Below are 26,653 nucleotides of genomic sequence, written 5' to 3'. Positions count from 1 at the left end.
AGTCTTTCTCACCGATATCAGGCCAACTTTGTTCTTCGTAGCGCTTTGTCAGAAGAATCATCTAGGTGGCCTGAAATAATGTGCCACCACTTCTGGTAAGGGAGTGTTATCTGTTACCTAGCTGTTCTTCTACAGGAACAACTTCTTGTTGCAAAGGTTGGCTTTCTGCCCTTTTATGTAATTCAAGGTCCTAACAAAGTGGCAACCATTAGATTTAATATTAATAAGCACTACTTTATGCTGTACATCTGTGTTCAGTAATTAAAAAAACATAAAAATGGACATACTTTTCTGTGCTTCATCATAAACAGAAGAAGCTTGTACTCATTCATAGAAACATAAAATTTAAGTGAGGGAAAGACTAAGATGCAATGCCAAGATCCTGATTTAAATGAGTTTTTATGGTCTTGAATTTATCTTTCTGGTAGGATCAACTTCATTTCAACTTCAATTCATTCATTCTCTGAGAATATTATGTTAATCGTACTTGCCTTGTGATAGTTAATGGTACAATCCTCTTTTCCTCTGTTAAAAGAACTCCAGATTTTGTGTCCTTGCAGAGAGCGTAAAGAAACTGGAATGCTATTGTGTGATTGTTCTGGCTTTTTTGACTTTGTCTGCATCAGTAAACCCCTTCAATAGTTAACCAATTTCAAGAGGAAAACCCTGGGCAACAGACTGTGACATTGCTTGCCGGTACTCAACTTCTAATTTTACATATGGCTTTGCTTTTGTAAGTTAGCAGAAGTACCTGATCAGCAGCATACTTTGATTCAAGCTTCATGGATATGGAAGTATGTTCATTAAATAGCCAAAGCCTATTTTTTTCATGTTAGATTGATACACGCTGTTTAGCCCACATTTTTATATCAGAATGTGAAAAATTCTGCTTATAGGGTAGAAACAGTTAAGATGTGGTCTATGCTGTTCTTGTATGGTGAAAGCATAAGACTAATATCTCAACACGCTGATTTCTTTGCTCACTGGTACTGATACTTAAAGTTCGTTCTTTTGTGTATTTGTAACTTACAGTCATATATGTGGCAAGAAGTAGCCTAATGAAATAATCCAGATTCCATACTTTTTTTGTTGTTTAAAAAAAATGCCTAAGTCTTGAGCTTGCAAATTTATTTAGTGCGAGTTTAAACTCATAGCTTTTATTTGTTCTTCATTCTTCTTGGATTTGACCTGTGAATAAATCGGTAAAGAGAGTATATCAGTTCAAGCATAAGCAATTCAACTCTAATGAGCCAGCTCTGTCCAATGAAATCCTCAGGGTAGCTTTGGGCAAATATATGCAGTGAAGTTCCAAAGAATAAATCTTATCTAAAATAATTACTGTCCTTCTGCCTCTTGACTGAATGACTGGGGGGAGAAATCCTGTTTCCCTCCCAGAATCATCTTCCTTGCCACTGCTTCTCTGTATCTTCATGGAGTGCTGTTCTTGCATAGTTGAGAGCATTTTCAGCTATTTATAGTAAGGACTACTACTGTGAGACTTAGTTGTATAACAAAAAAGTGACAAGTAATGAAGGAGAATGAGCAAAACCCACAGCATTGCCATTAAAAAAAAAAAAAAAGCAGCTGATCTCATGTGCCAGTGTAATTAAAAATAGATAGGCAGCGACACAGAGCTAGTAGCACTGCAATGAAATTGGGGAAAGCAAGATGAAGGCTGAGTGCTGAACAAATATTTCCTCGTGAGCCTGACCTAGTGGACTAAGGGGTTCTCATTGCTTGAAACCCTTGCGCAAGACCAGACGGAGGCCAGGAGAGCAGCTCCGTGAGCAGCTGGGGTGCGTCGATCCCTGGGGTACAGGGTAGACGACCCAATGCGGTTCGTCCTTTGTTCGTTCCCTAGTCAAATCTATCTTTCCATTGAGCTTTTAAAACCTTTCATGTTGTCTAGCTCACGCTCTTTCCATCCGGCTAACCTCTGCTGGAGCATGGCGATCCCTTAGCCTGGTACTTGCCTGTCTCATCTCACAGCCTGTGTTTTGAGGGAAGGGAAGGTACAGGGAACCGGTGGCCTCTGAAGATCTGCTGCGGTTTCTTCCCCTCTTCCTGCTGAACTTAAGCAGGGAGGCTTAGCTGTGAAAAAGGAACTTAAACTTCAGCCAGGTAAAGCTCAAGCACCCAGGTCAGGGTGTCAGAAAACTCCACCCGCTGCAGGCAGCTTGGTCTTTTTTCCTCTGATTTGTTCAGTGCCTATTGGATCTCTAACACTCCTGTTTTTTTTTAAACTCACCCATCCTTTCAGTTAGTCTCGTTCACATTTTGAAAATGCTTCTCAACTTGCATTTTTCCCCAGTCAACTTTCAACAGCCGTGACATGCCACAGTGCCCTGTTTAGGTAGATCACTTTGTTTTGGAAGAGCTCTCATAGTTCTTCAGCTGCAAAAACCCTAAAACGCTTCTCATGTAGGCTGGGGAAGTCAGGATTCCCGTGAAGAAAACAGTGTGTGCTGGTGTGGGGGATTTTTTTTGTTTCTTGTTGGTGTGTGTGTGTGGGGGGGGGTAGCTTTTAGTACTGATGGAAAAAGACTGGTTTAAATATAGTCCTGCAGGCAAGTGTCTTCTGAATTGCATAAGCATTATATATATTGTAATGTGTTTTGTGGAGATGTCCACTCCCAGGTTGGGAAGCTCATATCCCATGAGACTGGCTTGGTTTGAGTTCTACTTGCCATAATTAACTTTGCTGAAACGTCCAGCACATTAACTTTTTGTGCTTGTAGGTACTATTCAGACCTGTCGGATGTCCCTTCATCATGATACCTGATGTAGTACCACTGAGCAGCACATCTGCTCCAAATTCTGCCTTTTATTGTATGAAAGGCTGTGCACGTAGAAATTAAAGTCAGTCTTGCAGGTTATCCTGAATATTGAGATTGCTGGTAGTTCTCAGACTTGTGGGAAATATTTCAAGTGTTGAAGAACCATTAACTTCATTTGTCCTTAATATTCATGCTTAAATCCCTTATTTGGGAAGCTCAGTTGTCATGAGTAGTTACAGTTAGCGAGCAGGATGGCTTCTGTCCCTTCTGGAATAGGTCACACCTGCAAGCAGGTGCCTTGAAAAGTCCGAGGCAGCCTGCTTGCTAGCTGGTTACTCAGCAAGACCGCTCGTTCAGGGGTAATGTTCTACTAGACAACATACCATTGGGGCTTTTTTACAGGACTAGTTTGTTAGCTTTTCAAAACCTAGTATAGGGACTTCTGTAACTCATAATCTTTGAGTTGTTTGAGTTTTACTTAAGTAACTTTCTTCGCTTCAGAAATGGCTGAAATTCTGAATTAAATCCTTGATTTTAATTTGCAAGTCCTCACTTTATCAGGCAGCTTATCTACATAATAATGACAATGACTTGTTAACCTCAGTGTTTACCTAAAATCAGACTGGTTAATACTTGTTAGAAAACTGATCTCTTTTAGCTTCGTAGTAGAGAATATATTTTCCTCTTTTTTTTTTCCTGGTGCATCGGTTTGATGCTCTTTCATTTTTCAGAACATCTGTTGGATCTGAAAACTGGACTTCACTGGGAATATATGTGAAATAAATACTGATCCTGCCCTAAAAAGCCTAGCGTGTTAGCACATAAATAAGGGAACATAGAGTACCCGGGGGAGGGGGGTAAGTTATGGGAATTAAAAGAATTAGCGAGACTTGGTAAGATAAGCAAATTTATTTCTCTTTAAAGCTTTTTTTTTTGTGAAAACAAGGTGGGGAGACAATAACTATGCAAATGCTATTAGCAGATTCAAAATCTTCTGACAATTTTTTTGATAAAGTATCAACATAAAACTTGTGTGATGATCCCTGCAGCTTAAATTTAACTGATGTCCCAGTGAGATGTTCATATTTCTTCTGCAGAAGAATTTTGCTACCAGGAAAATCAGAATTTAAATAGTTGTCTGATTCTGATTTATTGTTCCATCACCAAAATGACTAGTATTGAAAATCTCTTTTGCATAAAGAAGTTCTCCCTGCCCTGCTTCCCCAAGTAGTTGATGTATATACAGTAACCTTCATCTTTTGCAGGCTCTGGAGATGTACAAAGATGACTGGAACAAAGTCTCGGAGCATGTTGGGAGCCGCACTCAAGATGAGTGTATTCTCCATTTTCTGAGACTTCCTATTGAAGACCCCTATTTGGAGAACTCCGACGCGTCTCTTGGCCCACTGGCCTACCAACCTGTACCTTTCAGCCAGTCTGGAAATCCAGTGATGAGTACTGTTGCTTTTCTGGCATCTGTGGTGGATCCCCGGGTGGCATCGGCTGCAGCAAAGGCTGCTTTAGGTATGGGATTGCCCCAGCGATTTTTTCACCTTGTCTGCACAAGTTTGAGCTCTGTGTTAGCCTGCTCTTAAAATCAGCTGTTCTGTAGAGCTCCTCCTGGAAAGGTAATAAATGGAAAAAAGAAAATACAAGTATGTAGAAAACAGGTCTATTAATGTCCAGTTTTGTGTTCTGTTGTTACTGAAACTGCCAATTTGCAGACAAGTTAGAATAGCTCTTAAAAGCCCTTGAATATCTAAAGACTGCTTCCATTCCCCTTTTGTGCTCATTAACTAACTATTAGGTGTTTGCAAGCACCACTTAAGTAGCTGGTGTTACCGTGATTGCTGTCGTTATTTTAGCTGTGTGTAAATGCTCAGTGCTGAACTTCCAGTTGTCCAGTTTTGCTTGTGTTACCTAATCAGCCACGGTTACGTATGACCTCCAAGAAACTTGCCAGAATAATTCCTGTCACCTCTTTTCGCATTTTCCCTGTAAAAGACAAGTTTATATAACTGGGAAGAGACTCTCTCCTACTGCGTTTGAGAGAGGAAGATTCCCTAGCTAATGTGAAAAGAGGGAACTTAAAAATGTATTTGAGAATTCATTTTTGTCGTGAGATTTACCTGCACACTGGTTTGAGAAAATCAAAATTTCTTTTAATTTGCCATGAAATACACCCAACATAACATTTTCTGTGTGATTTTTAACAGAGGAGTTTTCTCGAGTCAGAGAGGAGGTCCCACTGGAGCTAGTTGAAGCTCATGTAAAGAAAGTACAGGAGGCAGCAAGAGCCTCTGGGAAGGTGGATCCAACATACGGACTGGAGAGCAGCTGCATTGCCGGAACAGGTCCAGATGAGCCAGAGAAGATCGGTAGGCTGTCTATCAAAATGCAGAAATATCTGCAAAATCAGGTTTCTTAGGCATTTCCTTCTGACTCATAATAAACCATAAGTCCACCTCCAACAGAAGGTGGGGATTATGGTAAGGAGAGGGTGGGACAGGTCATTCTGCCTCTGCTTGCTGCAGGATTATTAACTCTTGACACTGAATTAATGAATTTAAGAGCAGCTTTAGTTTTGGCAGTTTGTTTTCCTATTCTGACTCAGTGGAAGTGCCATTGCTTGGGATGCATACAAGTTGAGTGGGCAGGAATACCAGAGGGGAAAATTTTTATACCAATTCTGTGGGTTTTAGAGTGGTTAGAACAGATGATGCTGCCTTTCTGGCATTATGGTTAGGATAAAGCCAACTGGGTTTTATTGGCTTTTTGTGTTCCCGCTGGACCTATACCATTCTGTCCCTGCTTTTGGTAACTTGTGCTCCGAGTACAATGCCCACAGTGCTGGCGGCAGAAGAGCAACATTTTGTTAAAAGGTTGACTGGTACTGGTACAATAACAACTTTTAGAGTTCTTGACTCTGCTCTTGTACATTTACACCACCACGCTAACAAGCTCTCATTTTAGAGCTGTTTTTCAATCAAGTATTATGTATGGTATTACTTCAGTAGATACTCTCGTATAAAGTCTATTATCCTAAACTTTGACAGTTATGAATTGTTTATTCATAACTATGGTGAGTAAAAGCATATCATTTTGCAACTCTCTGTAAACTGAAATCACTTTGTGAAACCCCTTTCCATTTAATTTTAATTTCTCTCCTACAACAGTACAGTGAATACAGAGAAAGACAGTTCTACACACCTACTTAGCTTTCTCAGACTTTCATCTCCTGAGTTTAGTAAAGATCTACTAGTTGTCAGTAGATCTTTAGTATTGTTCAGCTTATCACAAACATTTTGGTGAATGTAGCGCCTATGTATTTAAAAGCATGTATAGCTTTGTGTAAAACTGAACAGCATGTGCTCTGGGTTGATGGAAAAGTGTGATCTGAGCTGTGCTCATGCATCCCATACTTGACCTCCTATCTCTCTCTCTATGGACATGAACGAAGCGCCAAACTGTGTGATGGGATCATAAGGGACCTGAGTTTTTGGTTCTGTTCAGCTGTTAACTGCTAAGCATACAGTTGAAGATGCAGGTCTGCTATTTGTGGTACTTTATGTCCAATGTAAAAGTACCCCTTTAAATTTGATTTAAAAAGACTGCTTAGCTGATTAAGACATTTTTATAAAGAAATGAATTAACAGGCCACTCAACCCTTCTGCCACCTTTTGTCAATCCCACGCTCAGTGGGGCAGAGCTGATGTGAGGCAGCTCAGTGCTTTGAGACGACATGTTGAGCATGTCCCGAAAAGGGAACTCTGGTGTCACTGATACCTGGAATATCTGCTGCTCTCTGCTTTGCAGCCCTCTTGCTGGTTTTGCGCAAAGCTCTTTTAAAACTAGTGAAAGGGCAAGGCTCTTAGTTTTATTTTCAAGTGTGCTATAAAACAAATCTAGATGTTATTCCATCTGGGGCTGCGTTAAATTTGATGGTTAATTTAAAATAAGCTTAGCATAAGTCCTTTGTTTGGTTGTGTTTTTTTAACTGTGGGTTTATTTGCTTACCCTTCCCGTATTCTCCAAGTACCGGCTTCACTGCAGTATGTACATGTTAAGGACCTCTGTAAAATGTCTGCTCCTTTGAGTCTAATTCTTAATTCTGCAGGACGAGCGTGGAAGTTTACCGTCACCACACCATTGATGGTATTGCTAGTCTGTCAGTTAGCCCTTTCTCTAGGAAAATTTGCACACAAGTTGCAAATAGAGATTTTTTGAAGTGCTTGTCACTTAATATGAGGAGTTGGAGAGCAGATGACCATAACCTGATTACTTCTGAATGAGCTGTGTGGCGAGTTCTATAACTAGTACTGTCCTGTTGTGGTTAATGCGATTTGTATTGGGCTGTGACTAATGGAATAAATTAGGACAACAGCAGATGGTTCTCCCTGGGGGAGCTGCTCAGCAGGAGTGAACTGGGTCACTCAGCAATCTGCAGTGCCCTCCACCTCCAAAACGGCTTTGCACTGGAGGGCATGGGGGAAGAATCCATAGCTGGCACTTGCAGAGGTGTGTTTAATATATTGAAGAATAGTGTTTTGCTGTACAGCTGCCGAAACCTTGCTATGTTCTGCATGACTAGACCTGAAGTATTGTATCTAAATGTCACCCTGGAGATCTAAAAATATCTACTTAGGGTTCCACACTGTAATTAAAGTTCATCAGTTGGTATACTTCAGAAATAAAATTATATTATAGCTCCATAATCTTTTGAAAACTCTTCATATTGGTGAATTACAGGTAATGTGTAAGGGGAAAATAGGACTTGAACAGATTGTAGGAACTTACATTAATACTGAGAATCTTTTCTTGACAGGGTTTTTATTGTTAGCTTTTTGTAAAAGCTGACGATGGTTCCTTTTAAACTGGTGTAGTAAAGCCATAAGAGAGTTAAGCGCAGGCTCAAGTGATTCAGGTTCTATGGTAAGCATGGCAGACACTGTCAGCCAAGGTCACCTAGAGCTCTTTTTCACAGGCTGGGAGGATTATATCACTCTTAATAATTGATCGTCATTGCCGTAGAAAGTGAACCTCATCTTTCTGCGCTGACCTTGTTTAGTATAAAATAGAGGTCTGCTACTCGTGCCTGTGAAATGTGCTCTGTGGGATGATGGGCAACTGTTTTCCCCAGTCTTAGGGAAGGACTGAGTTATAATTTGCTGAAGGTAAGCAGCATCCAAATACTACAGCCTGTATTACAGTGTAGCCATCTCAGTGGCCTCTGGATACAAGCTGTCCAGAAAAATTTTCCTCAAACCAGCCTTCATTCCGTTGCTGTTTTTTAAGCTTCAGCGAATCCACTTTTCCTTGTGTCCCTCAGACTATCCAGCCATCCAAGCGTATAACCTACACGTGTAGGCGGGCGGTGGTATGTGTATCTCTTAGTAGTTGGCATTGTGCTTCGCTTCTGTACCAAGCTGGCTCCTGAGGTAGCACCTCTAGATAGGTTTCCTGCCTCTGTAATCCTCCATATAAAATTGTGGTTGTATAAAGAAGTTGCCACGTCTCTTCAAAATCTGTTTTGTCTAACGGACTTTGAGGTGATTGCTTGAGACTGTGAGCTGTGGAAGTTTGCTCATCAGGTCAGTAGTTTCATAATCTTTGACTTCATTACGTGGTAGCGCTTGGATGCTGTCTAGTCAGGTAAGGCCACTGCCCAAAGACTTCAAATTGTACAAGTGTTTATAAACATTATGCATTGTAAACATAGCTAAAGAAGTGGTGCTTGGTCTTAATGAACATAAGCTTTCCTTGAGTTATTCATGACTTCTGTCCAAAGGTCTCAGGGACGTTAATCAAACATTCGGCAAGTCTTTAGGCAGTTGTTTTCTTTACAATGACTGTTGCTGCTCTTTCATCTCTGTGATCTCTTTGCCTGTTCTGGTAGGTGGCCAGATTAAGTGATGTGAATAGGTTGTCCTATGTGAGCTTGTGCTTAATTTTCACTGTTTGAGGTCAAAGAAGTTACTTGAATATGGAGATGATCATCAGCAGCAGCTTTGGCCTTTGAGGTCCTGGGAAAATGTCTCCTGTAAAAGAAATCTTTAGCTTTATCATAAAAGCTCCGTTGTACGCGAGGGGAGCATTGTCTAATCTGGCTTTCCTTTTCAAGCGGTCGTCTTTGTTTTGAGCCGAGACCCTTGAGTGCCTTGAAAATAAGTAAGATTTAGGAATCTGTTTCACATGCTTTAAATATAATGTTGTGGCATCATCTAATTTCAGTATAAATTGCAGCAACAAGGTGCAGTGCGGGCAAGGGATTGGTGGCCTATAGCTGTAAGGAGAAGCTAGGTGAGATCGAATATACCGGCATGAGGCTTGCCTTTGCTAGCTGAATGGTTGAATACTTGCGCAGGCAGCAGACTTGAAATCAGCTCTTTGTTTAGCCTGAATGGTTTAAAACCTGTCTCTTACTTTCCGAGGTAGCGCCCTAGCTGTAGGTTATAGGTGAAGACACTCCGCATCTGTTTTCATAAAAAATGAGCAAGCAAGAGGGAGCCAAGCTCTCCAGGCCAACGATTAAGCCCCAGAGAAGGGGCGCATACAGTACACCTGTGATCCCGAGTGATTTGTGTCAGCTCTTCACTGAGTATTTAGGCTTTCTTAATTGCTTCCCAAAGGTGATTTACCTTGGCTGCATTTCTGTGTGCTGAATGAGGCCCAAGGCACGCTCTGAAGTGCCTGTGCTGGAGATGGTTACTTGGGCATTCAGCCCTTACTCTAACAAGTATTTTGCTAAAAGTATTTCCTCTGACACGACTGTATGGATGCCTCAAGCTGTAACTCATCTGTGATAGCAAGCATTCAGGGAATTGTGGTCTGATTTACTGGCTCTGCTGCAACCAGGACTTAAATGGATGATAAATTTTAACACTTTATGGATGATTTTGTATCATGTTCTCAAATACATGTCCTAGAAAGATACACATAGAAATATTTGAACATAGGGGCAGTTATTTCTGTTCATTTTTGGCATACTGATTTCTCTTGTGGTCTCCAGGGGTGTGATTTACCTCTGAAGTAATGCAAACGTTGCTAAAACGAACAGCCTCCGAATACTTCATTCACTTCACGTGTGTCCAGGTGCCCGTGAGCTAGTTCAGTACCGTCGGATGACTGAGCCCATCAATCCTCTTGTAATAACGCGGTGCAGCACGCGCGAATGCTGCCCCAGCTTTCTGTGAGCTCTCCAGCCTTCTCCGGGGAAGCCCGCCTGCTTATCATGCCGTACGTGTACGAGCCGTATAAAGCACGAAGGGGGGGAAGCTCTGGTGCCTGTGGAGTCCTGACTTACTGTGGGAAATAAAAATTACAGTTTAGATAATAGCATAATTATCATATTCAGACCCGGGGATTCTTCCATAGCTACGGTATTTTCCTCCCAATTAAATATTAATGTTGACGCCTGGTTTCTGATAAGCTGCCTAAGTGTGTTGCATCTGTGAAAATAAAGGAGAGCAGGGTGTCTTGAGGACATCTTTAAACTATTTGCTGAGCTGAAACTCGTGCTGGTGATTCTATGCGTTTATGTGTGGGGTTTTGCTTTTTGTTCTTCTCGTGACAGTGGAACTTATTTATCTGCTTATGCTGCAAGTGTCTCAGCTTGCTGGTGATGCTGTAAATCATTCCGGTGGAAATATTTTATAGTTTCCCTTGCTGAGCTGAAGGCAGTTGAACGTCTCTGTAGAGTCACTGGGCTTCCTTAGGAGTCGGTTGTAAATTCTGTGTGTGTTGGAAAACAGGGCTCCCTGTTCTTGGAGGTCATGCTCAGAATACGTTTCTGCAGAGGCAAAAATAGCTTTTAAAAGACAGAGGTCTCACTTACCACTTAAAACTCTCCGAAGACTAGATGTTTTCCAACCTGTTTCACTCTTGACTTGGGGTTTTGTATGAATCAGGACTTCAGAATTGCTCTCTTTCTCCCTGTGGTTAAGTTTTGGGCTGTTTATACAAAATTATAGCAATTTTTTTTTTTAGTTCCACTATATCCCAGTACTAGAAATCTTGAATTTCACTGTTTTGTCTAAACTGCACCAGAATGAAAACGTGCGTGTGTTCCTGTGCAGTATCTTCCTAGTCAGAGCTCATTAGCTTTACACCCGCCTAAACCAGCTGCACTTGGAGCGTTCTGTTCTCTCTCCTTTTTTGTTGAAGGAGAGAACGGAGCTTTCTTTATAAAGCTTTCTCTCTTCGAAGCTTGGTTTGGAACTCTGCTTCAAAATAGCTGTCGGAAGAAAATCTAATCTGGATTTTTCCCTATGGTGTTTCTAGGTCACCAGATCCTAACTCTTAGATAAAACTTCTGAGAAGATGTGTCCCCAGCCTCCACGAATTGAATTATGGTGGCAAATACTTCAGATAAGTAGGTTTATCGTCTTAAAAGAAGCTAAGAGGAAAATCTTTCTTTCAATCATACATTTAAATACATTTTTCTTATGTATGGAAGGAACTTTGTAAAAGCTTCTCTAGAGAATTACTGCTGTTAAAGGAAAACTCTCTGCACATCTGTTTTGCTTCAGTGTAACACATGGGAATTTCCAGTAAAATGAGGATTACAGAAAATGAGCACTGTACACCAGCTGATGTCTTTAGAAGCTGTCTTAGAGGTAGATCAGGGCTTTTCTCCAGCAGTTTTATATTTGTGTGACAGCATGTGTTGTATCCCTTGGTCTAAGTAAGCTCCCTCTTTAATTCCCCTGTATTTTCAGTTGTACTGGAGTTTCTGTTCTTGCAGCTCTAAGATACCTGATAGGATTTTAGTCAAGGGACAAGAGATTGTGCTGACACTTCCCTCTTATCTGTCCTTATGGAGTGGCTACGTGCTGCAAATAGATCCCTATTTCTCGGCCTTCTAAACAATCCGTACGCAGAACACTGGCAAGAAATAGTACATTATCAAGACACCTTCATGGTGTTCTCCATCGGGACACTGTCATCCTCCGATGCCGGAGGCCTGTCTCTGCCACTGTCATTAGTTGGAACGTTTATTTAAGTGTCCTTTAAAGGAATAACTTAATGAATGAACCAGCGGTTAGCAGCAAGAGACCTGTCCTAAGGATGAGAATAGGTAGCTGGGAATGAAACCAATTACCGTTAAAACACTTGCATGGCATCTAGTAAGAAAAGCATCTAGCACACGGTAACAATATTTCTGATACAGTGCTGACAGAAGGGTTTTTTTTTTCCTATCTCATTTTAGTCTCACTTGTATACCATTTAGGCTGTTATCTAATCCGCCTTTGTAGATGCCAAAGTTGGATGGGATAATAACTGGTCAGCAGTTACTCGAGCAGCAAGCTGTAACCCGAGGCGGGGGGGGGTCTGGCTCTAGGTTTAGGCAGGGCTCTTAAGGTGTCTCTGTGATAGCTATGTGAAGCTAAATGGTCACTGAATAAATGAGAGGTTGTTGGCATGAAGAGCTCAGTCGAGTCAGCCAGAAAATAAATGAGAAATAGCAGGAAGCACATGGTTGGGTAATGAAGCTAAAGAAGGCTTTTTTTGGGGGGTGGGGGGGGAAGGAGGGTCCTCCATGTCTGGTGGTGGTGTACTCTGAAGGTACCTGTGGTCAGGATCAGATTTTTCTAGGTGTCTGGCAAACCAGTTTTGGCTGGTATCAAGCTTCAGTGTGAAAGCATAAAAAGCAGTAGATGCTGCCCTGACCCCTATGTCTTCTTCATCCATGGCAGTGAAAACTTGCCAAGTGTCCCAGTAGTTCATATAAGGTTTTTAGTTTCTTATGAAAGTATACCAAGCGATATGTGCTCTTCTGGTGTGGCCTCTGTGAATAGAGGAGGCCTTTTTTGGTCAGACACTAGGTGGAGGGTTTTTTGATGACTAATTCCCAGGCTGCAGCGATGCAGGTGAGTTGCCTCTGCTCTCTGAACGGGTCTCGCTCTGAGCACAAGCTCGGCATGCTGCCTTTCCGTAAGGAAGTCCCGCATGATTCCAGAGTGCACATGGGAGCCTTTGCTCCGATCTGGTCTTGACGGAGGTGGCCCTGTGTGCATATCCTTTTCTGAAGATGCAGGTCAATGTGTAAGGCTGAAGCTTCACTTCCTGGAGCAGGCAAGGAAATTTTTTACTGCTCAGAAAATGCAATTGTTACAGCTTTATGGAGAGCCCTGCACATCTCGCAGCGTGTCAGCAAAACCTCAGGCCGCTGGGGGAGAAGTAAGCATTGACCCTATGCTGTTATCTTTAGCATCAGCACTGAAGGGGCAGCTCCAGCTCTGCTTTTTTTAAAGCATCTTAGAAAGCTTTTTAAAGCCGGGAGCGAGCAGACTGTCTTGTGGCAACACTGTCGGGAGATGTGTTCATTCAGCCTCGGTTCTGTTTCTTATTTGCTTGGATAACTATTTTGGGTACAAATGAAACACTTTCAGCTGGTAACTTACGTTGTTTTCTTGGTTTATATCTAGCCAACATTATGCTCAAATGTGATTCATGTCTTGTTTGGCACCCAATTAGGAAGCTGCAGTTGGGCTCTTGGGGAGCTGCCATACAGCTTTTTCTGTGGAAAGAGCTCCAAGTGTTTGGGTTTAACTTGGAAAATTTCATTGATGCACTCTTCAGTACAAACCCACAAATATCGGTATCATTACAGCTGAGGAAGAAGCGAGGGAATGAATGGCCCAAGTCTGAGTGAGGATATTGTCCAAGAGCATATATCAGAACTACATCTTCCGACTAATTTCTTAAGCTTCATTGCTTAGTTAAGATTCACTGGGGTCTGTGGCTCTGCGTGTCACGTGGAATGCGCTATGGTGACTGCTGAGACCGCATGACATGCATGACATCGAGTGCCAATATAGATGACGATCGCTAACAAGATGCTTTGTCCAGCGTGACGTTCTCCTTTTGGTAACTCCAGTGACGCAGGGGTTCTAAAACAACTGCTTTTAAAAACCTTACCTTCTTTCCATGCGTTTCTGAGGGCCTGAATACAGTTCCGAGTGTTCTAGGAGGAAATGTGTTTTGAGGAACAGCACAAAGAGTCGTACGGTACTCAAGAGCCGGTTAGTCATGAAGTTTATGCAGAACAACATGTACTAAGGGTGTGAAATGAGGCACTGTGCAGGACTTGATATCAAAAGCAGTGAGGATAACAGCTAACTACCTTGAAATCTGGTGATCTGGGGAGCAGGAAATAACAAGAGGTCCTGAGCATTTAAAGACAGTGTTAGTTAACAGATTTGCCAGAACTTAATGTTACTTTGAATAGTTGTTTTGAAGCCTGCTTTGGAGAACTTTAACCCGGAACCCTGGTATTTGCATAACCCACAAAATGGAATTTAAATCTTCAGCTGACCTGCAACACGGCAGCACTTCTGGGGAGACCTTTCAGCAAAAGCGGCTCAGGGGATCCCGTGCTAAGGAGGAATTACACGTCTGGCAGCGCTGTAATTGAGGCTAATCATGTAACAGACAACCATCTACGGAAACAAATTGGCTGTATTGGGAAGAACATCTTCTAATACTGTGACTTACCAATGGGAATTACTGTATGATTTAAGTACTGTAGAACTGGGCGTTAAGCTGTTTTTTATACAGCTAAAATGGATAGATTTTGGGGTTTCTCGCTATATAGGCAAACTGGGTGTTTCTGTAGAGGATAGTTGAATGGTTTGTCCTGCTTATCAGGCTGAAAAGAGAAACCTGGTAGATTTAAATTTACGTTTAAACTTGATTTTTAAATTAAGTAGTGTAATAGGCTTTTGATCTTCCAGGAGTTTAGTGGTGTGTGGCTTTCTTTAAACCATTGTCAGTGTAGAACAAGAAATTTTGGTTAACTCTGAAATAAATATTGAGTATAATAAAAGGATATTATGGCAATTCTAATTACTTTATTAATTTGTATTCTCAGATGGGGTTGAAGAAGAAAAAATGGAAGCAGAGACAGATGGGCAGCAGTCTGAAAAGGTGAGCTTGCTTTGGTACGCTTGTTCCGAAAAGATGGTTGTGACGCTTAGAAACCTGGATTATTATATTATTGTTGTGGAGCCTTAAACTGCATGTTGTAGTTCATGGCTTGTAGTGCTCAAAAGCAAACATCGCTTGGGAGCCTTGCCCGTTTGTCTTGTGCCAAATTGCCTTTTCCGAAGTTGAACACCGTTTCCAGGTCTGACAAGATTGCCAGAAAGAGATCAGGGTTTTCCAGGAAATTTGTGAGTTGTTTGGGTTACTCTCAATCTCTGGTAGCTGTTTTGGGGTGTGCTGTGTGGAGCTGAACAGGCAGCCTGACCGAGGCTCTTACCGGTAAGAGCTGTGACGTAGCTGTGGCGATGGGAGTTATGTGTCTGGCTGGCTCTGGGTTTCGCCTCCAGCTTCATGGCAGTTTCGGAACCTTTCTGAGTTCCTTGGATGGGAGAGAGCGAGATCCGTCCGGTTAAATGAAGGTGTCCGTAGCTGAGCTGGTTGGTAAGACTCCTCCTTGCCATCAGCAGGAATGAAGTTGAGATAGTCAGAGGGCTCTAGGGCATGAATTGCCTCACCTTGTGTTCAGATGCTTTAAAAAAGGTTAATCATGCCCTGAAGTGCCTGGGGTTTCTCAGCTTCCCAAGGAGTGTGGGTTGACTCTTGACTACAGGTGTGCGTAGTGTACACTTTTGATGTTAGGTATGATGCATCCTGCCAGTGAAGATCAGACTTTTAGAAATGACTTCTGCTTACCTATTGAGTCTACCTACCAGAAGGCAATTGTTTGGGGTTTTTTATAACCCCATGTCTACAAACAGGGTACAGGGTATCTCTTTTCAGATAGTCTACAGTAATGGCACTGGCTGTGATTGCTTCAGACCTAAACTGTATTTAAATTTATATGCCAGAATTAGAACACCACTTGGCTAAATAAACGGTGGTAGGAGCTTAGTGTGTCTGCAACAACTGGTGATATTCCTCTGTTGCTGACTTTGTCAGATGAAAGACCAATAGCCTAATGATTGCTGTGTGTATTTCTGATGTTACTTTTCACTCTGTTCTCAGATGGTTCTTATGCTGCTTTTCTGATAAATAGTTAAGTAAAGTTAGGTAGATGTAAGTATAGAAGACTTATTACGGCTTAACAAAAAATACCCTCATGTAATATGCAATTCAGTTGTAACATTTATTACCACAAGATGCTGTTGTGACCTTGAGTTCTGCAGAGTTTGGAGAAGATATGTGGATAAATGAACGCTATATAAATGTTTTGTTAACATAGCAAACAATGGAAAGGATATAAAACTTATGCACAAGCTATTGGAATAAAACAGCAGCGTAAGGGAGCAGAACCTGTTCTCATCTGCCATCTTACTTCAGGATTTCTTGTACCTGTAGGTGAAGCATCTGGCCTGGGTTACTGAATCTAATAGACTTCCCAGTAGAGCAGTTACTGTGTTTGTTCAGGTTTTGGCTACGAATAACTGCTGCTTAAGTCCATTTTGACAGCCTTCAAAATTTTATCTCTCTGTGCTGATGAACTAATTCGAAAGCTATAAACCAAGTTAACAGTGAATGTCTTTGATAGCTCCTCATTCTTCAAACAATCCTTCATCCCATTCAGGCTGAAAACAAAGGGGAAAGTGAAATTGAGGAAGGTGATAAAATACAAGAAGGAGAAAATGAGAGAAATCCAGAAAAAGAGCAAGACAGTGAAGTGACTGCGGATGCCAAGCCAGGTAATGGTTTCCAGCTGTTCCTTGAGCTGTGTTAACTTTAATAGTCTGCCTCTAAAGTGGTTGGAATAGACTATAAACTTAACTGTGGCAGAAATATTTCCTCTTGCACATCAGGCTGTTTCATGGTTCAGTAGTAAATATTCTGGTTTAATTTTGCTGTAAAGCTCAAGCACTAAATTCTTTCCTGAACTCATTTTAGACTACAGTTGGTCTGTCTTTCATGTTGTCTTTAGTGACTGGGTGAACAAATTGCCATAACAAAGTGAGTATAGGTCGTACAGATTCTCTTCTTTCCTCTATATTACCGCACCATTTGATCATTTCTGATGCGAAGAAATGGGACTGCTCACTTTTATGCTTAGAAGCTAATCTGCCAACTCAGTTTCCCTATGAAGTGGTGCAGAGCCTTTCCTTTGACAGACTAAGGAGAGTTGCTTTTTTTTTCTACTTAAGACATTATTCTTGCTATTTATTTTTAACATGTCACATGGATATATTGTTTTTGCTTGGGACTTATGTTCAGTATTTTAGCCACAGGTAAAACAAGACACGTCTAGTTTTACATACAAAAGTAGGTGCAATAATAAAGTTGATTTGAAATGCAGCTAAAATTGTTCTGACAAGAGCAAGCTGATGGTAGAAGAATGGATAGGATGGAAACTAAAAGTACTTGAAGTTGCCATATTAGTTGGACCAGAACCTCTTAGGATTGCTGTATCGGCATTTGGACCGTAGCAGTGCCGTGACGTAGGAATGTTACAGCCCGTGGATGAATAGCTTTGCTTGACTAATAGTGTGTGCAGTGGAATTGCCCTGCAAGATGTGGTAACTGTTAACAAAGGGAGAACGTATGTAACAAATTTGGGGGAAAATCTCTTTCAGAAGAGAAGGAGGCAGAAGAGAACAAGGAGAATGTTGATGCCAGCAAAGACAAAGAAAATGAGGCTGGGAAGAAGAAAGTGGAACACGAAATCTCGGAAGGAAACGTAGCTACAGCTGCAGCTGCTGCTCTTGCCTCAGCTGCCACCAAAGCAAAGGTTTGTTTTATACGAATATCCACTTCCAGTTCACATTTGAACTCTTTAAAATGGTCCTTTGTTCCAGTCCTGTGGGATTTCATGTTCTAATCTGTAATGCCTTGAAAGAGCACAAGTGCCATCTTCCATTTCTTCTGCTTGAACTCCTAAATGAAATTAGGTATAATTTATTTTAGGGTGCTTCTTGTAAGCTTATGCAATCTGACCATCCCTAAGAAATGGCCCCAAACTATGTTCATCCTTTTTTGGAAAGGCTTCTCTGCTGCATAGGTCTAGTTGCGATGCTGAAGGCAGAGGTGACAGAAGCCCTCTGCTCCCTTTCTGGCTGTGCCCCCAGGCTGTTCTGTTATGGGCTTTGGCAAATCACAGAAACCCTCTGTCCTGGGACTCCGTCTGCAAAAACAGTGTGGTGCTTAATTCCAGTGTTATGATTAGAAGTGCTGTGTGTCTGTTAATGAGAGTAAGATGAGAACTTGTTTTTAAATTTGTATTTGTTGTCTGTAGTCTCTTAAAGAGCTGTAGTTTGAATCATTGTTCTGTCCAACGACTTTAACTGCATTATTACTAATTACTGCTTCATTTTGTTTTTGCTGGAACAAGCCTACCTTTGCTTTCTTCTGATATCTTTTTTTCCAAAATCTGTTTCTTCTTTACGTATTTGTTGGATTCAAGTTCTAGTTTGGGTTTTATACCACTCTTGGATTCACTGCTATGTTGCGTCATCTACTTTATAGCTAGCAAAAGCAAAGCATGGATGTGATTTATTTCCTGATAGTTTTCCAGGACGTAATGGTGGACATAATGAAGTGTTGCATGTGATGTACTGACTTTTGCGGTCTAATCTCTTTCAACTCATAAAGATTTAACTTTTGACTTCTCTCTGGGTGCCTCATGTATCTCATAAGGATAGTATGATGACAATAGGTGTTGTCATAAGATGTAGGATCCCTTCTTTGTTAACCTATGAGATTTGAGACTATTTCTAGTCAATGTTACATTTCAAGCCAGGTTCTAAAATCAAAAGTTATATGGATTCAACATTGTTTAGTACCACAGCTAGGCACCCTGGCTATGTTATATTGCTATTGAAACATTAAAACCTGGAAATCCCGCTTTGCAGGCGAACTTTAGTTTTGTTATTTCAGTGGAGTGCTGAATCCTAGCTGGCTTCCATGTGGATAACTTTGCCTGTGTGCTTCTGAACCTGTGGTGTTCCAAGCACCAAGCTCTGTTACGAAGAGTAACCTCCTTTCTGCTCATCAGACTTGTAGGTATTTTCAGCCAAGCAAAAAAAAAAAAAGAAGTAAGGAGGCATGAAATTTAATCTGTGTTTTATGGGAGGCTTTTTCCTCCAAATACACTTGGAGGAATACTCTTCTTCCTTTGGTGATTATGAGGACTAGAGGGAGAAGGGGCTAATGGTAGTTTTCATTATTCTAATATTCTAGGAGAATTTTAGCTTTATATTACTGAAATAGTACGTTATAATTAGGATGTTCATGCTTCAAAGATGAATTCAAGTTCAGCAGGGTTTTCTCTTCCCATTTGCACTAAAAACACAGACAATATTAACATTTTCAGTGAGCTCTATCGTCTTGTCTGAGAGAGTAATTCAACTCTTCATGCTAAACTTCAGACTTATAACTCGGTAACCTGAAGAGCTGTTGTAAAATTGCAAGAAAACAACTTTGTATCAGAGGAATATTGCATTTAGCTTAAGGAGATAAGAGGGTTAAAGGCAGGCAATTGAATTCTTTCTTTTGAGATAGGACAACTCATTGGTGAGGCCACTTACCTGAAAAATGGTGTCTAGTGGATGTGCTCATTTAGGGGAGAGCCTTGCTAATATGTTCTGATGTGTAGAATGGAGCAACAATTTCACATGCATTTTTGCAGGTTCTGTACAAACACAATTAGTATTTTTTAAGCCCCTTTTCCTCACTTTCTTCTCAGATTGTTAAAGCAGTGTAAGCTCACTTTTCCTCTCTATGCATTAGTAGCACATGATGGAAAATACAAGTCTTCTCCTGCAGACTGCTGTTACCTTTTGTCCCGTTGTGTGGTCAAACAGCAGATCTTCTGCTGGAGCTGTTGTTCTATCATTTACACTGCCCAAAATGACTATTTTGTTCGTAATTTGATCTCCTGTGTAATGCTGACCATATAACTTCTCTGAGTTGCTGTTTTAAGATGGTTGGGATTAAATAAATGTTTTCTAGAAGACACTGATATCAATATCAAAACTACAGTGATGTGGAATCCCCTATAATCCTCCATAAATTCTTCTATGGCTGGTTAACTTTGCTGTTAATCTCTATTTTCAGTCTGAAATGCTTCAACCACTAACCATTGCTTGGCTTTCCTTTGCCTACTGAATTGAAAAGCCTTTGGTTATCAACTCTTCCTTTCACATGGAGGAATTTAGGAACATAAAATTCAGGAATAAAAGGGGACCCTGTTGGTCAAATCATGTTTCTTATTTTTGCAGGCAGCTACATCCTGTCTTCTGTTTATAGGCTAATCAAACTGTTAGTTTGTGAGCAGCAAAATTAGCAATGATTTGTGCTTTCTCCATAAGAAAGTATTGGGTAGTGTCAGGCTGTAGTTGTTTTGGGTCTCTACTGGAAAACTTCCTTAATCATTTCCTTTATAATATCTTTTGTCTGTCTTTTGTCTAACTGTGTGCCTTGTTGACTTTATATTAATCTGATTTTGTTATTAAAATCCCGTATGTTAAGAAAGGGGAAGTGACCCTCAGAAGGCTGTATGTATCGCTAAAGGTACTTTTGTTACTAATTTCTCGTACAGATGACATTCGTTTTACTAAACGATGTTAACAGACATGAAATTTTTTTTAGCTCTGTGTCCATTACTTTCCTCTAAATACCGCAGAACAGTTGAGGTTGCTCAAGCAGGGTCACGTAGAGCAGACTGTCAAGAAGCCTGTCCAGATGACTTTTGAACATCTCGAAGGATGGAGGCTCCACAACCTCTCTGGGCAACTTGTGCCATTGCTCAGTCACTCGCACAGGAAAAAAGTTTTTTCCTTATGTTCAGACAGAGCTTCCTGTGTTTCAGTTTGTGCCCATTGCCTCTCGTCCTGTCACTGGGCACCACTGAGAAGAGTCTGGCTCCATCCTCTTGACACCCTCCCTTCAGATATTTATATGCATTGGTAAGATCCCCCCCTCAGTCTTCTCCTCTCCAGGCTGAAGAGTCCCAGCTGTCTCAGCCTTTCCTCCTGTGAGGGACGCTCCAGTCCCTTCATCATCTTAAGTTACCCTTCGCTGGACTCGCTCCAGTAGCTCCGTGTCTGTCTTGTCCTGGGGAGCCCAGAACTGGACACAGTACTTCAGATGTGGCCTCACCAGGGCTGAGTAGAGGGGCAGGATCACCTCCCTCAACCTGCTGGCAATGCTCTGCCCCATCTCTCCAGCCTGCTGAGTTCCCTTTGAACTGCAGCGCAACCATCTGGTGTATCAACCTCTCAGTTGTGTCATCTGCAAATTTGCTGAAGGTGAGCTCTGTCCCATCATCCAGGTCACTGATGACTAAGTTGAATGGGATTGGACCCAGCACTGACCCCTGGGGATCACTGCTAGCTACAGGCCTCCAGCTGGACTTTGTGACACTGATCACAACCCTCTGAGCTCTGTCATTCAGCCAGTTCTCAATCCACCTCACTGTCCACTCATCCAGCCCGCACTTCCTCAACTTGCCTGTGAGGATGTTATGGGAGACAGTGCTGAAAGCCTTGTTGAAGTCAAGGTAGACAACATCCACTGCTCTCCTCTCATCTCTCCAGCCAGTCACTCCATCAGAGAAGGCTCTCAGGTTCATTAAGCATGATTTCCCCTTGGTGAATCCATGCTGACTACTCCCAATCACCTTCTTGTCCTTCCTGTGCTTTGAAATGGTCTCCAGGATGAGCTGCTCCATCACCTTCCCAGGGATTTGAGGTGAGGCTGACTGGCCTGTAGTTTCCTGGGTCCTCCTCCTTGTCCCTTTTGAAGATAGGAGTGACATTTGCTTTCTTCCAGTCCTCAGGCACCTCTCCTGATCACCATGACCTTTCAAAGATCATCGAGTGGCTTAGCAAAGACATCGGCCAGCTCCCTCAGCACTCGTGGGTGCATCCCATCAAGGCCCATGGACTTGTGGATGTCCAGTTTGCTTAAGTGATTTCCAACCCACTTCTCCTCCACTGAGGGAACATCTTTCTTTCTCTAGGCTTTCTCCCTGTTCTCCAAGGACTGGGATTCCTGAGAGCCAGTAAAGACTGAAGCAAAGAAGGCATTCAGGACCTCAGCCTTTTCTGCGTCCTTTGTCACCAGGGCCCCTGCCCCATTCAGCACATTTCCCCCAGTCTTCCTTGTGTTACTGATGTATTTAAAGAAGCCCTTCTTGCTGTCCTTGACATCCCTCGCCAGTTTAAACTCCAAATGGACCTTGGCCTTCCTAGCCCCATCCCTGCATACTCGGACAACACCCCTATATTCCTCCCAGGTTACTTGTTCCTGCTTCCGCCTTCTGCATGTTTCCTTCTTATCTTTAAGTTTTGCCAGGAGCTCCTTGTTCATCCATGCAAGTCTCCTGCCCCCTTTGCTTGGCTTCTTTTTCACTGGGATGGACTGTTCTTGAGCTTGGAGGAGGTGATCCTTGAATATCAACCAGCTTTCCTGGATGCCTCTTCCTTCTAGGATCCTATCCCATGGGTGTACACCATTCCGTTTGCTCAGTATTTATTGAATAGCCTTTTGGAATGACGCTTTGGTATGGTGTTGGATACACTTGGGGGATGGTTCTGGTTCTCTAAAACTGTGCCTTATTTTAAATGAAACTTAAATTTTGAGAGCTTTGTGATAGTTTCTGAAGTCTTGAGTTTGCTTTCTAGATCTACTGATTTCTTTCTGAAGACTTTAATTGTTGGTGTGTTACCAGATGTGAATGCTCTCAAATGACAAAACATGTCAGTGATGGAAACGGAACACCGTAAACTTTTGAGAGAAATCCTATTGATAATTAGTATTACCAGGGAGTTCTACGGCATTTCTTTTCTCCAGGCTTGGTATTTCTCCAAGTTCTGAGCCGAGGTTTGGGGCACAGCTTGTTTAATGAGTCTCCATTTGCAGCGTGAGCTGGAAGAGATCCAGCATTTTGTTTTTTCGTTCTCTCCTTCTGCCTTCACCTTTTCCACCCTCAAAAGCCAATCCTCCTTCCCCCCAACCCTTGGATGTGCCGGCGGGGCTTTGCTTAGACACCATGGCCAGGAAACTTCCTTGGATGGTTTCTGCAGAAGCTCTTAAGCAGTGCACATGATGGGTGTTATCTCCTGCGTGTATTTTCAGTTTGAGCAGCAAGCTTGTAACAAGCACTAGTGGAGGGCATCATTAACATGCTTGTCTTTCACACTTGAAAAACATGAAACATTGGAGCTTTTTTTTTTTTTTTCCAGGGAGAAGCGGCAAGCTGCGTGACATATTAGGGCTGTCTCATTTTTTATATAATATTTAAACAATTCATCCTCTCTAGGCTTGTATCCAGTTATCCACAGGGTAAAGCTAATGCCTCCTGAGGAGTCTTTGGTTGCCTTTATCTGCAGTTCATTTTTTCACTCTTTAAATACAGCTTTGCCTTTAGCTTTCTACTGAAATAGGAATACTAAGCAATGTGGTTATAAAAGGAAGCTGGAGTTTTTTGGGGTTTTTTTTTTTAGAGTTACTTTTAAAAACTTCCTATAGCAGTAGACAGGCATAGCTATGTAAAGATTTCTCTGCAGACTCTCTCCCAGCCCGAAGCTGCACTGAGAAAGCTTACAGTTTAGTGGTATGTTTGCGAATGCAGTGGAAGTATGCTTAACTAGATAGATAGCTTCTAATTTAGTTACGCCTTTGCCATTAAAATATTTTTTGCTTACAAGAGTCGCCTCAGTGTTCTGTGGGTCGCTCTCCTATGTGAGTGTTTTGGTGAAAGCTTTTTGGGTGGCCTCCAGCTGACTCGGTCTGACCTAGCCTTTGCTCCCTCGTTTGCATTTCCTCTGAGTACTGTCTGTGGCACAGTGTTCAGAAGGCGCTAAGGCAAAGCTGGATTGCTTCTGGGGAGTGAGCATGCACAATGCCTTTTGTGTTAAAATTTGACACCTATGTATTTATTAAAAACTCAATCTTCCACGGGTTTCTGGTTCTGAGCATAAGATTGATGATGTGAAGTCTTATTTTCTCTTTAGAAGTGAAATAGAATGGCTAAAGCTAGATGCAGGTATACTTGATTATTCATTCCCTTAAAGCACTCTTGCTTTACACACATTTCACAAAATAATCTGTGTTTTACCCTCAGCACCTAGCAGCAGTGGAAGAAAGAAAGATCAAGTCCCTGGTCGCCCTTTTGGTGGAAACACAGATGAAGAAGCTGGAGATAAAACTTCGTCATTTTGAGGAGTTGGAAACCATTATGGACAGAGAGAAAGAGGCAGTAAGTAGGGGGATACTTCTCTGAAATCCTGGATTAAACCCCTATATGCTAACAGCTGGAAAACTAGCAGCTTCAGCTGTTCCTCACCTTTATGCAATTCTTCATACCTCAGCTAGAATTCTTAATAACTCCATACGTTGCAGCATTTGACTCCTCTCCTTCTCTATCTGGAATCTCTCCTGAAACATAAGGAGCAAACTAGTTGTATCCTGGATATGCTTCCTAATCCTTATTCCTCTGGTCTAAGCATGAACACAGAACTGAGCATTAATGAGGCATCATCACGTGAGCTATATCTGACTTAAGAATGTTTTTTCCCCTGTAAAGGGAATGAAGTGGTTGGAAACCTTACCCTTTGCCTAGAAGGGAGGGAAACCAGGACTGTCTGCCTCTTCCTCCTGACCCAGTTGAAACTGGAGATTTTGGTTTTCAGTTTTTGGAGGGTGTTCTTGGTAGCTCTTGCAAAGGTCTTCAAAATGAGATGCAGTAGCAGAAGGATGCATGCTAAGGAGTAACAGTTTCTCATTTTGTTATAAAGAAATTGCCTGAGCTGGAGAGGGAAATAACAGCTTGAAGAGAAGGGAAGGACACAGTAATATCAGGAGTTGAGGAAAAGATGATTGCTCTTAGGGAGCAGAAAAGTATTAAAATAGAACAAAGCCAAATTAGCAAATCTGAAAGCAGTGAAGTGATATGGAGGGTAGAGAAGAGGATCTGGCCAAGCGAAGTGAGAAGGTTATTAGTTGCCATCTTCAACCGAGTAAAGCAGTAAACCAGGGCACAGGTTTTGACTGAGGTCTACCCAGCTGAAAGGTGGTGACACTAAAACAATATATATAGCACAGCCCAAGCAGGGCTTCGTTTATAATGTAACACTGCTAGTGACATCTCACTCGAGACATGTGCGTAGCTAGAATCAGGGTATAATATGGAAGAGACGCTGCCTCTGCCTGTCAGCGCCTGGCTCGGGCACCTATTGCTGCGTGTTCTTTCACGTGTAGCTCAGCTGGCTTTCGGAGGAGCAGTTTCTCTGCAGCTACTGTAAAGATGCCTTGAAACTTCATTTTTATTGGACACCAGGCAAATTTTGCATTTCTCTGTTGTGGAATTAGCAGATTTTTGTCAATACATTGTTACTGTAGATACGTTGAGAAGATAGTGACTCACGATTCCAGGGTTTTTCCCCATGCCCTACCATGTGAATTTAATGGAGCTTCCATCCTCACCTTGGCATTAATCACACTGATAGAGTTTGACAACGTGTGGACTTTTGTTGTAGCAGAGTGTCAGCAAGAATTTCTTCACTGCTCAGCATCCTCGACCGTTTCAGTGGGGTGCCTGCTTCTGATGCTGACTGGCAGCTCAAGAAATGGGCCTAACTATTTTGAAAAGGTTCTCTGCAGACTACTTTATTTGGGGGCTGCATTCTCTCATAGTAGCAGGGTTTTTTCCACTGTGAGGCATATGACATTTTCCCGTTTAAGAATGTGCATGTGGATTTTTTTCTTTCCCCCCCCCCCCGTGGCTTCTGATGGCTAAAACTCAGTCTTTTTCCCTTTTCACTGTGGATATTTAGTGGACTAATTAAACCAAAAATTCCCTTAGTGCCATTGCACACTTTGCACGCGTCCTTATTCCTATGCTGACTCTCTTACAGTAAAGGTAAGTTGGTCCTGTGTTTAAAAAAATGTGCTCCAGACTGGAGAGTGTTAAGTATTAGGCAAAATACGTTTGCTTCAATTTACAATCTGAAGCAGTTTCAGTGCTGCCAACTCTGTGTGTAACCAGGGAGTCTATTGATAGGCGCCTTCTTGACCCAGAATTTGTAATAACACATGAATGAATGCGCTCTTCAGTGTTTCTGTATAGGGAGGAATTATTTGCTGAAGATGGAATTGTAGTACAATGATTATTGCATGGGGATACATTAAGTGCTCATAATAGTCCCTACTAATTATGAATCACTTTGCAACAGCGCAAAAACATGCTATAGCAAATTTGAAAAAAGATGGTCGAGAGGGTAGTATTCATGAATACGTACCTAAAAATTTGACCAACTTTGTGAATCAGAAAGAAGCAGGAATATAAAACAACATAGAAAGCATGGTGTAGCGGTACCTCTCATTATTAAACCTCTGTTTCGGGTCATTTGCAGTAATTCTTGTGTGAACTGCCTGCCACCTACTGAACCTGTTCTCATGCATGCACAGTTACACCATTGGTGTACGTATCTCTTCATTGTATCCGGTTCCTCCCAGTAACGTATCGGATTGGTGGAGGACAAAGGAATCATGGCAGCAGGAATAATCGCACCGTAGTCCCTACACGCTGAAAAACAGCCCCCAGCAAGGCCTATGCATTATTCATGAGCTCTCTCCGTATCTGGTTCTGTTGGTGAATGCACGCTCTGTAAGAGAATGCTGTTTTCATCCACGTTTTGTCAGCAGTCAGATTGCTAACACAAAGTATTGAGGGAGCTTTGGGATTTTTGGAGAACTCCCACAAGGTGGAAGTCTCCTTGGCAACCTGCTTTTCATGGTCTGTGTTTTAAAATACTCATTAAGCATTTGCAAATTGAAGGGAAAAAAAAATACACAGATTTGTACGTCCAGTTGCTTAAAAGAGTAACAGATGTACAAATGGATTGTGGTTTCTTAATAAAAGCCAAGTGGCATACGCTTCCTTCACCATGACAAAGTGATCA

The 26,653-nt window shown here is 41.8% G+C and overlaps 1 protein-coding gene across 2 annotated transcripts in view; it reads left to right on the top strand.

Annotated features, from left to right (window-relative positions):
• Positions 1–26,653, top strand: part of SMARCC1 (SWI/SNF related, matrix associated, actin dependent regulator of chromatin subfamily c member 1) — a 98,194-nt gene that overhangs the window by 48,006 nt on the left and 23,535 nt on the right. For both annotated transcript variants that reach the window (XM_067292098.1, XM_067292099.1), the window contains 6 exons: positions 4,043–4,301; positions 4,994–5,155; positions 14,650–14,705; positions 16,327–16,441; positions 17,324–17,478; positions 23,815–23,949. In XM_067292098.1, the coding sequence (XP_067148199.1) occupies positions 4,043–4,301; positions 4,994–5,155; positions 14,650–14,705; positions 16,327–16,441; positions 17,324–17,478; positions 23,815–23,949 (882 nt within the window). The remainder of the gene's footprint in view (positions 1–4,042; positions 4,302–4,993; positions 5,156–14,649; positions 14,706–16,326; positions 16,442–17,323; positions 17,479–23,814; positions 23,950–26,653) is intronic.

The sequence above is a fragment of the Apteryx mantelli genome, chromosome 2, assembly GCF_036417845.1.
Source record: "Apteryx mantelli isolate bAptMan1 chromosome 2, bAptMan1.hap1, whole genome shotgun sequence".
In the NCBI taxonomy this organism is placed as follows: domain Eukaryota; kingdom Metazoa; phylum Chordata; class Aves; order Apterygiformes; family Apterygidae; genus Apteryx; species Apteryx mantelli.
This window is presented reverse-complemented; position numbering and strand designations above follow the sequence as displayed.